At 44.8% G+C, this 15,259-nt stretch overlaps 1 protein-coding gene across 12 annotated transcripts in view; it reads left to right on the forward strand.

The window, feature by feature from the left end:
- The window catches only part of MCF2L (MCF.2 cell line derived transforming sequence like), a 1,263,355-nt gene that overhangs the window by 790,041 nt on the left and 458,055 nt on the right, over positions 1 to 15,259 (forward strand). For all 12 annotated transcript variants that reach the window (XM_078657683.1, XM_078657685.1, XM_078657688.1 and 9 more), the window contains one exon: positions 6,567 to 6,650. In XM_078657683.1, coding sequence (XP_078513809.1) covers positions 6,567 to 6,650 — 84 coding nt within the window. The remainder of the gene's footprint in view (positions 1 to 6,566; positions 6,651 to 15,259) is intronic.

Here is a 15,259-nt window from a genome sequence, read left to right on the forward strand (position 1 = left end):
TAGCCATTTCTTGGATTCCCTAGAAGAGTATATAGTGCCCCGTGCCCTAAGCTTTCCCAAGTTTCTGCTGGTCGGCGACTTAAATATCCATATGGATGTTCCAGACGCCCCGGAAGCCCGGAGACTTGGTGAAATCCTCGAGCTTGCTCAGCTGAATCAATGGGTCACTGGTGCAACGCATGCGGGTGGCCATCTACTCGACCTGGTTTGTTCTAATTTTCCCATTCAGTCGGTTACCGTGGAAAAGACTACATGGTCGGACCATGATTTGGTCAGATTCGTGTGGGAATTGCCCGAACCCAGTCTCCCATCTCTCATGAGTCACCCTCAAAAGATTAATGTACCCGAGTTCAGACACGCTTTGTCCAGCACCCGCCCAAAACTTAACTCATGTTTAGACACAGCAGTATGTGAGTTTAATGAGTGGGCTCGGGAGGCGACTGCCGCCTCTACCAAGCAAAGCACGGTGTGCAGAGTTAGGCGCTCTCCCTCCCAACCCTGGTTCTCCCCGGAACTGAGAGAACGGAAACTGGGGTGTAAGAAATTGGAACGAGCTTGGAGATGTGGATATAGCTCTGAGGCTAAATCCGCTCTACGACTCGCTCAGAAAGATTATTATACAGCCATCAAGGTAGCCAAGGGGAATTTCTATGCAGGGCGCATTGCTAAGGCTGATAACAATAGTAGAGAGATTTTCTCTATTGTTAAAAGTTTTGTGTCCCCTGTGGCTGATGCTGTCCCACTCCCGTCCTCTGCGCAATGGTGTGAGGAACTCTCATCTTTTTTCATTACGAAAATAACAAAGATCCAGCAGGACCTTTTAGCGGCCCTCCCAGCCGACTACCTAGCGGCTGATTTGGACCCTTCACTATGTCCAAATTCAGGGCAGCACCTCACGAACTTTGTGCAAGTTGAGGAGAGTACTGTTCTCCCGCTCCTTCAGTCCCTGAAGTCTGGCTCTCCAGCCGATCCGTGCCCGGCCCGGGTGTTGTCGGAGGTGGCGGAAACAGTCTGCGCTGAGATCACGCAGATTGTTAACCTCTCCCTGGCAACTGGTGAGGTGCCTGCAGCCTGGAAACAGGCCAGGCTGCTGCCGCTTCTGAAGAAACCTGGACTGGACGTGTCGGTTCCTGGGAACTACCGTCCCATTTCCCTTCTCCCGGCGCTTACAAAAATTTGTGAGAAGGTAGTCCTTCAGCAACTGGAGAACTTTGTTGACATCTCCAATGCCCTCCATCCTGCTCAATCAGGCTTCAGGGCGGCGTATAGTACTGAGACGGCGCTGGTGGAGATGACTGAGTCAATTCGGGAATGTTTGGACGGAGGTGGCAGAGCGGTCTTAATTTTATTGGACCTCTCTGCCGCGTTCGATACCGTCCCCTATGAGCTTCTTCTCCGCCGGTTGTCGGCCATTGGAATCGGGGGAGTTGTCCTAGATTGGCTATCCTCCTTTCTGTCCGATAGGACTCAGCAGGTCTGGATGCCTCCTTACGCCTCTGAACCTAAACCACTGCTTACAGGGGTGCCGCAGGGGTCTACTCTTAGCCCCCTGCTGTTTAATGTCTATATAACCCCCCTGGTTTTCCTGGCAGAGCAGTTTGGGGCCAAGATAATAGGGTATGCAGATGATACCCAACTGTTGTTTACTTGGCCGGATGATAATCTAGACACAGCGGTTGTTCATCTGTGTTAGTCCGCTGCATTTCGTTGGTTAACACAGGCCCAATTGAAATGCAACGAGGAAAAATCGGAAGTACTCTTCTATGGCTCCTTCCCCACCTCGTTTAAGAACTCGTTGTGGCCACCAAACATTCCTTGCCCAAAAGAGATGGGGAGACCAGCAAAAAATCTCGGCATTTGGTTCACAGAGGTTCTCAAATTTGAGGCCCACATTAATAAACTTACAGGCACCTGTTTCGCTACCCTAAAAATGCTCCGCAAATTCTTTCCTTTGCTCCCTAAGGATGCTAAGGAGACGGTTGCCAGAGCACTTATACTGGCTAGGCTGGATTATGCAAATGCACTGTTTAGTGGCATCCCGGCCTATTTGGTCAAACGCCTCCAAATCATCCAGAATGCGGCAGTCCGACTCTTGTTTAACATCCCGAGATGGAAGAGCGTTCGTTCTGAGATGCGCACGCTCCACTGGCTTCCGGTTGCCCAACGCATTCTTTTTAAATCATTGGTGCTTGCGTTTCGTGCTTCTCATGATCAAGGCCCCCTGTATTTGAGGAAGAGATTCACCAGCTATGTTCCTGCACGCCCCCTCAGATCCTCTACCTTGCACAAACTGTATCTTCCCCGCTTCAAACGAGCAAGACTTGGTGGCCAATCGATCTCAGTGATCGGGGCCCGGGCCTGGAATGCTCTCCCTCTCCAGCTACGATCTATGTCCTCAGTGGCTGTTTTTAAAAAGCATTTGAAAACTCATCTGTTTAAGAGTGTAAGTTAAGTTTTTCTTGTATGTCTGATTGTCTACCTCTCCTCTACTCGCGCCAGGATACTCTCCAGTAACGGAGCGCGCTATAAAATAATTTATACATACATAATTCAACATTTATGAGGCTGTTGGAGAAAGTAAATCCTTTTCGGCAATATATTCTTGTCCAATGCAGGAGCACACTTGCGGTTAGAGACGAGAGCTAGTGGCTTTGCAAATATGTTTAAATTATGTTTTACACTAGCGTGGCTGCTGTTCAGCATGGCTATATGTTAGTGGCATAGAGGATAGTAGAGTGAAGTGACGTAGAATGGCATGGAGTTGAGTGGAGTGTAGATTGTCGTACAGTGGAGTGGGGTGGACTGTCGTAGAGTGGAATGGTGTACAGTGTTGTGAAATTGAGTGGCGCTGAGTAGGGTGTCATAGAACGGAGTGTTGTGGAGTGGCATTGAGTGGCGTAGAGTGGTGTGGAGTGGACTGGAGTAGTGTAGAGTGGAGTGGCATGGACTTGCATGGGGTGTCGTGGAGTAGTTTCATGCAGTGGCATGTAGCGGATTGACGTAGAGTACTGTAGAAAGGAGTGGGGGGACTGTCATGGAGTAGAGTGGCATAGAGTGAAGTGGTTTAGAGTGGAGTAGAGGTTTGGAGACTGGAATGGAGTACAGTGGCGTGGAGTGTAGTAGCGTACAGTGGAATAGGACTCCTAGAGTGGAGTGGAGTGGCATAGAGTGACAGAGGGGAGTGTTGTACAGTTCTGTGTCATGGAGTATTGTGGTGTAGAGTGGGGAAGAGCAGAGTAGAGTGGCATGGAGTAGAGTGTCATAGAGAGGAGCAACCTATAGTGTCTTAAAGTGGAGTGACGTGGCGTCGCTTAGAGTGAAGTGGTGTATAGTGTCATGGATTGGAGTGGTGTTGGAATGCAAATGTTCTATTAACATTGCCCGTGTATTGTTCTATGTTAATTAAGCATTCGCGGCACCATTTTGTGCTTTATGAGTTATGATCGAAACTAATGTCTGCCTGCTTGAGAAATGGTTTTTGGTGAGTTTATTTCTCCAAAGGTTGAGCCTTGCTTTTTTAATGAATACACTGTTCTTGCTAGCGCATACCTTTCCCACTAATACGTGCCTGCTCCCACTTGTCCAGTGGCAGGCACAGCTGGAACGACCTTGGATTGTAGATAATGTGTGCCCGGCCTCAGAATCAAAACTTTTTCTCTGCACTTCTTTGTTTTAGCTGCATCTGCCTAAATAAATTCCATTGTGGGCGTGACTTCATTGGTTCTGTATTGTACATAATGTTACTCTATGCTTGCTGAAGTCAGTCCCTCTGCAGCAATCCTACGAGGCTGGTCAGACTGGACTCCCCAAGAGTGTACCTGAATAAAATATACTTGGTTTGTATTCTCTACTGTCTGACCAACTCTATATTTGTATGGAAGGCTGAGACTTGGTCAAGAGAGACCCGGATGGCCCTAATTGGGTCATTACCCTCAGTGGCATAGAGTGAATTATAGCATTGCATAGTGTAGTTGTGTAGAGTAGATTATGTATGGTGTGGTAATGCACTGCTGTTACAGACATATTTTCAATTGAAATGACCATTACAATTGCAGGCATACAATTTTTCTGATGAAACTATACAACACACAAATGATAATTTGTGGAAATGGCATCACCTAGTGTATTGATTTGTTTTGATCATATAAAATATTTGTTTCCTCCACGCTTCTGAGTTACAGAAAAATAAGCTTCATTTGTGCTTTCCTAATTCTGATACATTCTGAAATATTTGTAAAATTAATTTACTGGCATTTACATTTTGTTGTGTGCTAGTAAATGATAAAATCCTAAATCCTTACCTTTCGTATCCCCAGTACTAAGCAAGGTTGTCACATAAATGCTTTCAATTTGCAGTCAGAGAAACAAAAGTAAACACCAAGCTCCCTGGAAGATAGAGCCTAACTTTGGACCTCTGTCTTTGCACAGCAAATGTGACCAATAAAACCAAAATGTAAAGGCTTGTTTATTGCTCATTCACTTCTGAACTCCAGCATGAATACAAGGGGGCTCTCTACTCCCCTACTTCCAGCACCTGTGGCATGGGGTGGTATTGAAGAAGTGGATTAAGTTGTGCTAATAGTAAAGAGCACTGGTCAAAATAAACACGCTTGTAGACAGAACATTTTCTTCACAGGCATGCAAGATTGATATACTGGCAGAGATAAGTAGAATTAGACAGGCAAAACAATAGGAGGCAGGACACCTTTTAAAAGAAATGCAGCACGTTTATTGCTATGAACTTGCATAAAGGTGGCAACTAAAAAATGTGTACTCTCCGGGAGAGCCTCACAAAATAAAAAAAAAGAGTTGACGGAAAGCGAGCACTCGTGGAAGAATATTGGTGTGCTTCATGTGATGTACAAAGACATGCTGGGCAGCCAAAACAAATAAAGCCACACAATCTAAAGCAAGCAAATATGAGTAACAAAATGGCAAGCCAATGGTAAGCACTAGGTGGAATGTATTCCTAGGGAAGCTTTCAGCATGTCCTCAATACGTCTTTGCAGCTAGACAGCTGCTCAATCTGGTAGGGTAGGATTCGACCTAAAAAGGAGGATTTGGCGAAACTAAAATATTTGCCTAAGATGACCAAGTTTGGTTAAGCGGGGTTCTCTGATTTCACTTTTTACCAATCAGCCACTAAATTGGTACCTATGTGTCTCTCCTTTTTTTTTTTTACCTCCAATGTTTCTTTTTTGTTTAAAGGGTTTTTATTAGGTTTTCAGCAGACAAAACAAAATAAGGCAAAACGCTATTGCTAGGTTTTTAGCTTTGTGCATGACAGTAGAGCAAGGGTGGCAGGCAAAAGCCTCCTGGGCTGTCTTCTCATTTTGGGCTCGAGGTTCCAAGAGGACGGACTTTGAGCTGAGTCAAAGTCCAGCATTTGGCTCCAGCCTCGTTTAATCTTTAAGTGGTTTCCCACCTCTACTTAGGGTAGACAAAGTATGCATTGGATTGCTGGCACTAACTGACACCTCTATTTATTGCCGCCATTGCATTTTCTAAACAGAAAACAAACGGTGTCTAACAATTGTCACATGTACAGCTGGTTCTTACTGAATGATGGGTGCTGCCTTAGCCTGCAGAGCTACATAATTGGCTATGACGATGGGCAGTTTCAACCACCTGAGTGCCTGCTGTGGAGCTGGGTGCAGAAAAGGGCGGTCCCAGTAGACAATGTTAAAAAACAAATATGATTGCACAATTATTCACAATATACACAAATAAATCCATACACTAAATGACTGAGAGATGTTGTTTAATCACACCCTCATTTAAGCAAATATATGAAATAATACTTTTAGGATTGCATTAACATTGTGCCCAGAAAGGAGGAGGGGGTAGTGGGGAACGTACGTGATTTGGTGAAGGATGAAGTGGTGTGAACAGTTCAAAGGATTGGTGCAGTCACACAATTCACAGTTGGCATGCAATATATTTATTATTTAGCCACATAGGATGTTAACAGTTGTTGGCATAGCCCATACAATGAAACACAGTAAAAAATAGTCTGTTTGTGGGCTGGTATGGCTATGAATGTCGACGTTTCGACCCCTGAACAGCGTAGGTTGATTTCCACCTTACTATGGGGTCTTCCTCAGGACTCCGATGTGGGAGGGGAGTGTTGTGGGGCACCAGGGGGAGGCCCTACACGGAGGGCTGAAACAAGAGAAGGTCGAGCACGTGGTCTCCGAGGGGAAGAGAGCGCGCTACCAGCACTTATAGCGTAGAGGAACAGATATGTTCCATCAAGGTCGGCCGTATTGCTTCAGTCCCTGACCACTAGGTTAAAATGCTCTACTTCAAAAATTTCTAGTTTAGCACGAGGGCACACAATTGCTCCTTGGTGGTCCCATTCAATTATACTGGCGGCACCATGCCTGAATCGCGGAACTGCAGCCTGTCACTTCAAGGAAATCTTTTCAACTGAGTTTGTGGTGTGTGGGTTTTAGTCATTTACTCATTATCAGCACTTTGTAATTTTTCAGAGCCTTATTTTGAGATTATTGTTTGATTAGACCGAAATCTTGTTTCTGACGGCCTTTTGTTGATTTAATTTTTAGATGAAATCATGCAGCAGGACGCCTTTCCCCTGTGTGCTGCGGATATTGAGGATCAGCTGAAGAAGCAGTTTGCCTATCTCTCAGGTAAGGACTGAAAGTCCATCTCTTCTAATGCTCCAAGCTGCTGATTGTCTGTTTTTCCCAAAAAAACTCCTTCGGGCTTTGTCTTGTTTGGTTCTGACTGCCAAGCTGGAAATCAGCAATAAGGGAAGCCTGCTTTACAAGGTGTATTATTATGGAAAATTACATATAGCTTGGATATGAATTCCGTGAATATTGGCAAGATATATGTTTCTCGTAGAAGTACACGTGTATGAATGTTAACCGGGTACCAGCAGTTAGTTCATCAACCTCAATCACGAGCATCCTGAGGTTGGATGCAGTAATTATCGCACCCGATAAAATATGACACAAAGGTGTTCTGAATTTATCAGGTGTGATAGTTATTCTTCTGAGCTTTGCCTGCATAATATATCATAGAGTGCAGATTTTGGTGATTTCCATACCAGAAGTCACATATCCTGTTACTTGCCCGCCATTTTCCCCCAATAAATTTCTGTAGGTTTACCCTACCAAAATTTCCTGAGGAAAGTTGTGATGTTCCGGGGTTTATGGCATAACTCCTAATTCCGATATGTATGGTAACTGGAGCTACCACAAGTACTGGAGTTAACCAGGGCATGTGCATGCAGGGCAAAGGGCTTCCCTTTGAATATGTGCACTGCAAGAACTTAAAGTTGAGGTTCTTATTGGTGTAGAGAGTGTAAGAGTTTGATATAGGGGTGCCTCTGAAAGTTTACAGTGCTCTGGATACCACAGAACATGTGGGATGGAAGGAGGAGTACCAACTTCCCATAGGTAATAGAGGCGTACGTGTTGTCCACAGAGGCGCCAATGAATGTTTGCAGACTATGACCTTCAAATAGTGATTTCCATGAGTGCTGGCAGAGCTAATAGCTTCTCGTAGAAGTCACTCTGAATGTTTGCAGTGTACCTGCTCTCATATAGATGCCTATAATTGTTGGAATTCACCAAGTCCTATAAATCATACTAGTGTCATAAATATATAACTGTACAGCAGGAATCACGTGATGGGTACCATTGGCTCACAGGATGATGTGCTGAAGAGGGTACAATGGCTAGTGAGAATTGGTTCAAAGCAAGGGAAAGAAGTAAGAAAAATAAGCGGACATAAGGAATAAAAGGAAATAGTTCCTCAAAAGCTCTGGCAGAAGCCATCTGCCCAAGCACGACTAAGGAAGACCAGACAGATTATTTTATACTGATCAAATGATTACAAAGAGGTGAGTTACAGCATGTGACCTAACTAGAGCTAGTTGATGCGCCCCCATTATGTTTTGTTTAGTAATGTATAGATGGGCCTAATCTTGTGTGTGATGTCCCTATTCTTACCTCGACTCTTTGCGATGACAGAGAGGTACCAGACTGCAAATTGGAAATAGTTGGGCCTAGATAAACTACACAAGCCTGACATTCGGGAGAGCCCTTTTCAACCTTTCTTTTTAATTCTTTTGAGTGTTTTGTTTAAAGGGGCAGGGCGCTCTTTGGGGAGAATATCACATGTAACATAGCCTGCTGTGTTCAGTTGATCATGTGCACAGGTAAGAAACACACAGTGGGACACACAGACATATTTGCCGAACTACCATACGTCCCGCCATTCAGCCAGAGCCTAATATTTGACTAGCAGCATTTTGGCATGCTAAGATTTTTATATCCCAGAATGCCAAGATCTGTCACCAAAAGACAGAACTGCCTGAGGGTGTTGCGTTACACATGACACCTGTCACTTGGCAGCCACACTCATGGGTGATAATAACCCATACATTTTCTTTTTAATATTATTTTGACAGTTTGACTTGTTTTTGGTCAACTGTGGTAGTATTGTCTACTTTTACTGTAACCCACATTCTGAACAGAAAAGCATATGAGGTAACATTTTTAGGCTGAGCTACCAGACTGGTTGCGAAATACATATTGTGGGTTAACCAAGAACATACAAGGACTTGGAACACCATCCATTGCTTAGCATTAGCTGGCTTTCCTGTCACTCTAACATGCCTGCCTCTTATTCGGGTCCCAGCTTTTTAATCTCATGTTTCTTTCTACCATGAAACGTAGACTCTTTACTATCTCTTTTGATTGACTGGCTTCTGTGCTTCCACAGCTTGCTTTTCAAGCACCCGTTTTTTTTCATTTTGGATAAGCACTCCACGGGAGTGCATGTGTTTTTCAGCTGTCTCCCTCCATGTACTTTTCTCACTCTGCAATCTATATTGCTCCCGGTCACCTGTAGCTTCTTCTCGCCCCTTCCTTCAGTGTTTCGTTCCCTCTTGTGTCCTTCCCTGTTGTTTTCTTGCTCATATGCTTCTCCACTGCCTAGTTCCTGGCTGCTCTTTTACTCGTTGCCTGTCCTCCTCACCACTGCCCCGTGCTTCCTCCCCCCTCCGTCCTTTGAGTTGCTTTCCCCAACTACGCCATCCTCCTTTGTTGGATGTTGCTTCTCCTCCCACCTCGCTCTACGTATTGCTTCTACCTCCTACCCTCCATGTTGCATCCACCGCCATGCCTCTTCTGTCACCTGTTGTTTATCCGCCACCCCCTCACCCTCCATGTTGTTTCCCACTCCCCACCCTCTGTGTTGCTGCCCCACCTGCACACTTCTACTCTGTCACCGTTTGCTTTCCTTCCCTTCACCCTCTCTGTTGCCCCACCCATGCCCTCCTTGTTCCTCCTCCCACCTGCTCTTCAACGAAAGGCTTTAATACATTTGTTTCTTAAAATTTGCCAGTTCAACTCGTCATGTTGTTTTGTAGGTGGGTGCATGCATGGAATGAGCACCTACAAACTCATGTCGCTAGCCACATCCCAGGGTTTTATTCCATGTTGCACAACATCTGGGATGATGTACAGGATGACTAAAATCATTGAGAAAGCTAATAGGTCTCAATGGCAAGACCAGTTGGCTTTGCCAACATTGTTTGCAAACATTTTCATTGCCATTGTTTACCTTTCAAGGCAGTCACAAAAACATCCCATGCAATACATCATTGTAAGAGGATTTGAAAAAGACTGAACCCACAGTTGGGATATGCACGGCGTGACCTGAATGGTTTCTATGAATACCTGGATTTCTTTCTATTTGTGCACCAATGAATACATCAAATGCCACAAAAGTGACACTGAGTAGAAGCTGATCTCCAGTCCTGCAGAAAGATGCAGCAGGTTAGCATATCATAAAGCCATCAAATTCACTTACAACACGGGTGTCCCATTCTTATTAGATTCCCAAGACTGTTTGGCGTGTAATTCAGTGATCAGTAAGTATCCTGAAAGCTGAATCTAAGGAAGGTTTAGCATGCAGCGGTGGAGGTATAACCGTTTGCTTATAGAAACTTGTATTTAAGTTACCAGCGAATGAGCACAACTGTTTATCTGCATCTCACTTGCCAGCACTTTCTATTGTGGAATCTTCCAGGTTTTTAATGTGAATGCTTTAAATATTGAAAGCAGCTTTTATTTCTACAAACCTGCCTAAGAAACATGTTTGCTCTCTGTCAAGAATTACCAACAGTGAAAACATTGTTTACGTGCATTGAACAAAGCGGTTAGGAAACTCTTGCAGAGAGGAGCAAAATTGGAAATAACAAGCATTAGCACAGCCAATATTGAGAGCTAAAAGTTAGTGGCATAAGGGAGAGTGATGTGAAGTAGAGTGGAGTGTTGTACAGTTGATTAGAGTGTCGTAGAGTGCAGTGTCGTAGATTGGTGTGGCGTAGAGTGGAGTGGAGTAGAGTCGTAGATAGGAGTGGCGCAGAGTGGAGTGGCATAGAGTTGTGTAGACTGGAGTAGTTTCATTGACAGGAATGCGAAAGAGTGTCATAGAGAGGAGTGGTGCAGGGTGGAGTGGAGTAGAGTGTCATAGACTGGAATCAGGAAGAGTGGAGTGTCATAGAGTGTAGTGAAGTGTTGTGTAGTGGCGTAAATTTGAGTCAAGTGGATTGTTGTGGAGTGGAGAAAAGTGATGTGGAGTGACGAAGAGTGTCATAGAGTGGAGTAGCATTGAGTGTCGTGAATTAGCATAGAGTGGAGTAGAGTGGCGTGGAATATGGTAGAGTGCACAGTCTCCTGGGAATTGCCAGTTTTGATGTTCACACCATGTAGATATTTGATAGTATTTAAATCTGGATGAACTGTTTTTAGTTAGATGGCTCCAAGCATCCCACGAGAGACAGCTGTTTCCTTTAACTATGTCACCCCACCTCTTCACCCCTGCCTCTTTCAAAGGTTGAGATAACACGTCGTTCAAGCATTCCGAAGTACCTGGGGAGTTCCACACCGGTGCCCACTCGCTTTAGTACGGAATGCCTAAAATAATACGACAGTCAAACCATAATTTAGCAGCAGCGAGTAAAACCTTCAGGTGAACTTTAAAAAAAAATTAGGGGCACCAAATTTGTACATGGAACCCTCGGCTGAACTCTCGTGCAACATTGCCTTAAATAGGCCAGATGATCATCTGATAGGCCACATGTTCAAGAGCATTCTGTTGTTTTGCAGTTGGTATGCCCAACAATAAATCTGTAGGCTCAAACCTCCCTGTGCCAGTTTTCGTCTAAGCTTTTTCCAGGAGAGTCTGACCCCCTTACTAGCCCAAACAAAAGAAGAGATCTTACCCTGAATTTTATTTAAGAAAATTTTGTCAAAAGTCAAGGGGATATTATTAAAAAGATAAGTGAACTTCTGCCGAACACACATCTTAATCAGATTTACCCTATCGTAGTGTGTAAGCGGTAGATTCTGCCATCTTTTTAGCAGTATATCGACTTCTTTAGATACTCAGGCAAATTTTTTTTTAGGGAGATCAGACAGCTCTTGAGTAATGGTAATTCCCAAATACCGTATCTCCTTTGACACCCTGAAACCCTGCACTTCAGAGTTCCATGTCATGATCTCAATTTTACTGTTATTCATCTCATAACCTGACAGTTTGCCAAAGACCTGTACTTCCTTTAATAAATTTGGTAGGGCTTGGTTAGCATTAGATGTAAAAACGATTAAGTCGTCCGCATATAGGGCGAGTTTCCTTGAAAAACCATTCATTAAAAAGGGCCCTATTTCATTATTTAGCCTTAAACTTTGTGCAAACGGCTCAATGTATAAATCAAAGAGTGTAGGAGACAGCGGGCAACCCTGTCTAGTACCCCGCCATATTGACATCGGAACTGAAAGCTCCTATTTACTAATATTTGGGCACGTGGTTCACTATATATTTTCCCCAACAGGTCTCTAAAGGTTCAATCAAACCCAACAGCCTCTAATACACTTGACAAATAACACCAATTAACAGGATCAACGGCTTTTGCAGCGTCCAGTGATATTATTGTTAGTGGGGATCTAGCCGCCGTTGCCAGATCTATTGCACCAATTAGAGAGATAACAAGATGCTTCATCTGCCACCCGGGGAGGAGACCCTTCTGATCGTCATGTATGCCCCTGCTATTTTACTTAATCCCCTTAGGGCTTTCTTGTTTGTTGATGCCCTATGTGCCTGGGCGTTCACTGAGATCTGCCGCTCTTGCGCTTGTCTGTGCTCCTCGAGTCCGAAGAGCGAGGGCCGGGGGGACGCTCTTTTCGCTTTCTGGCGGCAAAACTTTGGAACTCGCTCCCGGTTCACATTAGAGTTATTCCTAACCTTTTGGCTTTCCGTAAGACCATAAAGACCTGGCTGTTCCCTTTGTCTGATGTTTAATCACTAGGCTGGTCTCTCATGCTCTTGTCTTTGGTTTCTGGTTGCGCTGGGACGCCTCGTTGCTGAGGCAGCCATGCGCATTACAAATCCTAAAATAAATAAATAAAATAAATAAATAATCGAGTGTTAATGATGCCAGTATAGGTTTTGTAGTGTTGTGGAGTAAAGTGTTGTGGAGTAGCAGATTGTTGTGTTGTGGAGTAGATTGTTGTGTTGTGGAGTAGAGTGTTGTGTTGTGGAGGAGAGTGTTGTGTTGTGGAGTAGAGTGTTGTTTTGTGGAGTAGAGTGTTGTGGAGGGGGGTGGAGTATCATAGAGTGAAGGGGCGTACAGTGGAGTAGAGTGTCATCGAGCAGAGGGGTATAGAGTGGCATAGAATGGAGTAGTGTTGTAAAGTGGAGTGGAGTTAAGTGGACTAAAGTGATATAGAGTGGAGTATGGTGGAGTAGAGTGACATATAGAGGAGTGGTAAAGTGTTGTGGAGCCGTATGTAAGCCCAGGTGGAGCTGGTGTAGAGCTTCTACGCGGAGTTCCATGGAGTTGGAAAAAAACTCTGTGGAACACCTCTGCTCCCTCCCTCCCCACTCCCTAATTAATTATATATTTTTTTAAAAACGCACTTACCTGCTGTGGCTGCCTCCTCCTCGCCATGGCCGCTCTCCTTCCTCGTCCTTGCCGTTCTTGTCCATTGGAAACCCCTACGATGTATGTCTTGCGCGTGAGAATGCGCACATGTAAGATGTATAACGTAGGGGTTTCCAATGGACAAGGACGGCGAGGACGAGGAAGGAGAGCGGCCATGGCAGGGAGGAGGAAGCCACAGCAGGTAAGTGCCTTTTCTAAAAATTATAATTAATGAGGGAGGGTGGAGGGGCCAGCTATTTCTGCTCCGCCACGGAGTCAGAGTTTTGCCTAAACTCTGCGTTTGCAAACAAGCGCAGAGTATGCAAAACTCTGTAAACTCTGCTGGCGGAGTGGAGTTACCCGCCCGGGATTAGTCTTATGGATTATTGTGATGTGGAGTAGAGTGTCCTATAGTTGAGTGGCAAAGTGTTGTGGAGTTGTATGGAATATCTTAAAGTAGACTGAAGAGTCATATAGTGGTGTGGCAAAGAGTCGTGGAGTCTTATGGAGTATCATAAAGTGTCGTGGAGTGACGCAGAGTTATCTAGAGTTAAGTGGCCTAGAGTATCATATAGAAGAGTGGCATAGAGTGGAGTAGAGTGTCGTGGAGTAGAGTATCATAGAGTGGAGTATCATAGAGTGGCGTAGCGCAGAGGGGAGTAACATGTCATAGAGTGGAGTGGAATAGAATCGAGTGGTGTAGTGCAGAGTGGAGTAAAGTGTCATAGATTGGAGTGAGGTGGAGTGTTGTAGAGTGGCATAGACTGTCATAGAATGGAGTATCGTAGAGTGGACTGTCATAGAGTGAAATGGCATAGAGTGAAGTGTTGTGGAGTAGAGTGGAGTGGAGGGTTGTATTGTGGAATATCGTAGAGTGGCATAGAGTGGGGTGGCATAAAGTGATTATTTGTGCTTTTCCAGTTCTGATATACTCTGAAGTATTTGCCCAGCTGCTTTACAGACATTTACATGTTGTTGTGTGCTAGAAAAAAAACTTCTCTTTTCAGTCCCCAGTATCCAGCAAGATTGTCACATAAATCCTTCCTATAGGACTTGTCCCTTTTTGGCTAAAGTCCCTAAACTTTTTGCTTTCCCCTTGGACCTTTTTTCTGACATGTGTTGCCAAATTAGATGCTTTGGACACTTTGCCACTGCTAAACAATGTCAAAGTGCAAGTGCTCCCTGTATACAGTGCAATGGTATTTGGTAGTGCATGATTGGTATGTTTGCCTTACTATGTAAAGTCCCTAGTAAAGTGCACTATGTGTACCAGGACTGGTAATGCAACTGCTACTAGGGGGCCTGCAGCACTTTTTTGTGCCATCCACACAAGTAGCCTTAAAAAGGGAACTCAGGCCTGCCATTGCAGGGCCTGCACGCAGTTTGTTAAACTGCAATGTTGTTCTGTCAAGTGCACTCACTTGCCAGACCTTACCCTTCCCTTTCTATGCACTTTAGACGTCCCTATGGTAGGTCTAGGGTACCCCCTAGAGAGGGTGTAGTGCATGTGAAAGGTAGGACATGTACTAAGTTGTGTGTCCTGTCCTGGCAGTGAAATAATCTCCATTTCGGTTTTCACTATTGAAATGCCATCTTGCGCATAGTACAGAATGGGGTGGCTGTGTAATATGTTTTCCAGCGTTTCTTCCCAAAGGCTAAAGATGGAAAGGAGAAGTTTAGTATGCCTGATCTCACAATGTAATAACACATCTTTTTATGAAGGTGGTTTTTGCATTGTCTGTTCAGAAGCCACTCTTTTAGAAGTGGCTGTGTTTTTGTGCTCTAACATTTCTGTGTGTCTCTGCCTGGCCGAGGATTGACTGTCTGGATTTGAAATCGATAGGATCTGGGGAATGTCTTGAACCAGGGGAGCAGGTGAGACAGCAACAGGCTGACCTGCATCTGGAGTGTAGGGGGAGGAGAAGCTCCTAGAGGTGAAGAGGCCTGGGTTGCTTCTATTAAACAATTGGCTCGTCTCCTGCTGAGTGATTGAAAACCCAGACCACCACTAATCAAAGAAAGAAAGGTGTCACTGGCAGGGAGGCACCCGGAACTGGATTGAACAGTGGTCAGTGCCCCCTGAAACGCAAAGACTTCGAAGACATTATGGGATATAACTATGAGAACGGAAGCCCCTGGACTTTGGAGAATGGCCTGATCAAGTCTGAACAAGACTGGAGCTACTTCGTGGTCAAGAGCACATTTGCCAAGCAAGAAACAACTGAAGAGACTGAAGGATAGGACTGACCCTTGCTGTGTGTTCTGGGGCTGGCCTGTAGTTTGCTGTTTTAACCAAGG

The sequence above is a fragment of the Lissotriton helveticus genome, chromosome 8, assembly GCF_964261635.1.
Source record: "Lissotriton helveticus chromosome 8, aLisHel1.1, whole genome shotgun sequence".
Lineage (NCBI taxonomy): Eukaryota > Metazoa > Chordata > Amphibia > Caudata > Salamandridae > Lissotriton > Lissotriton helveticus.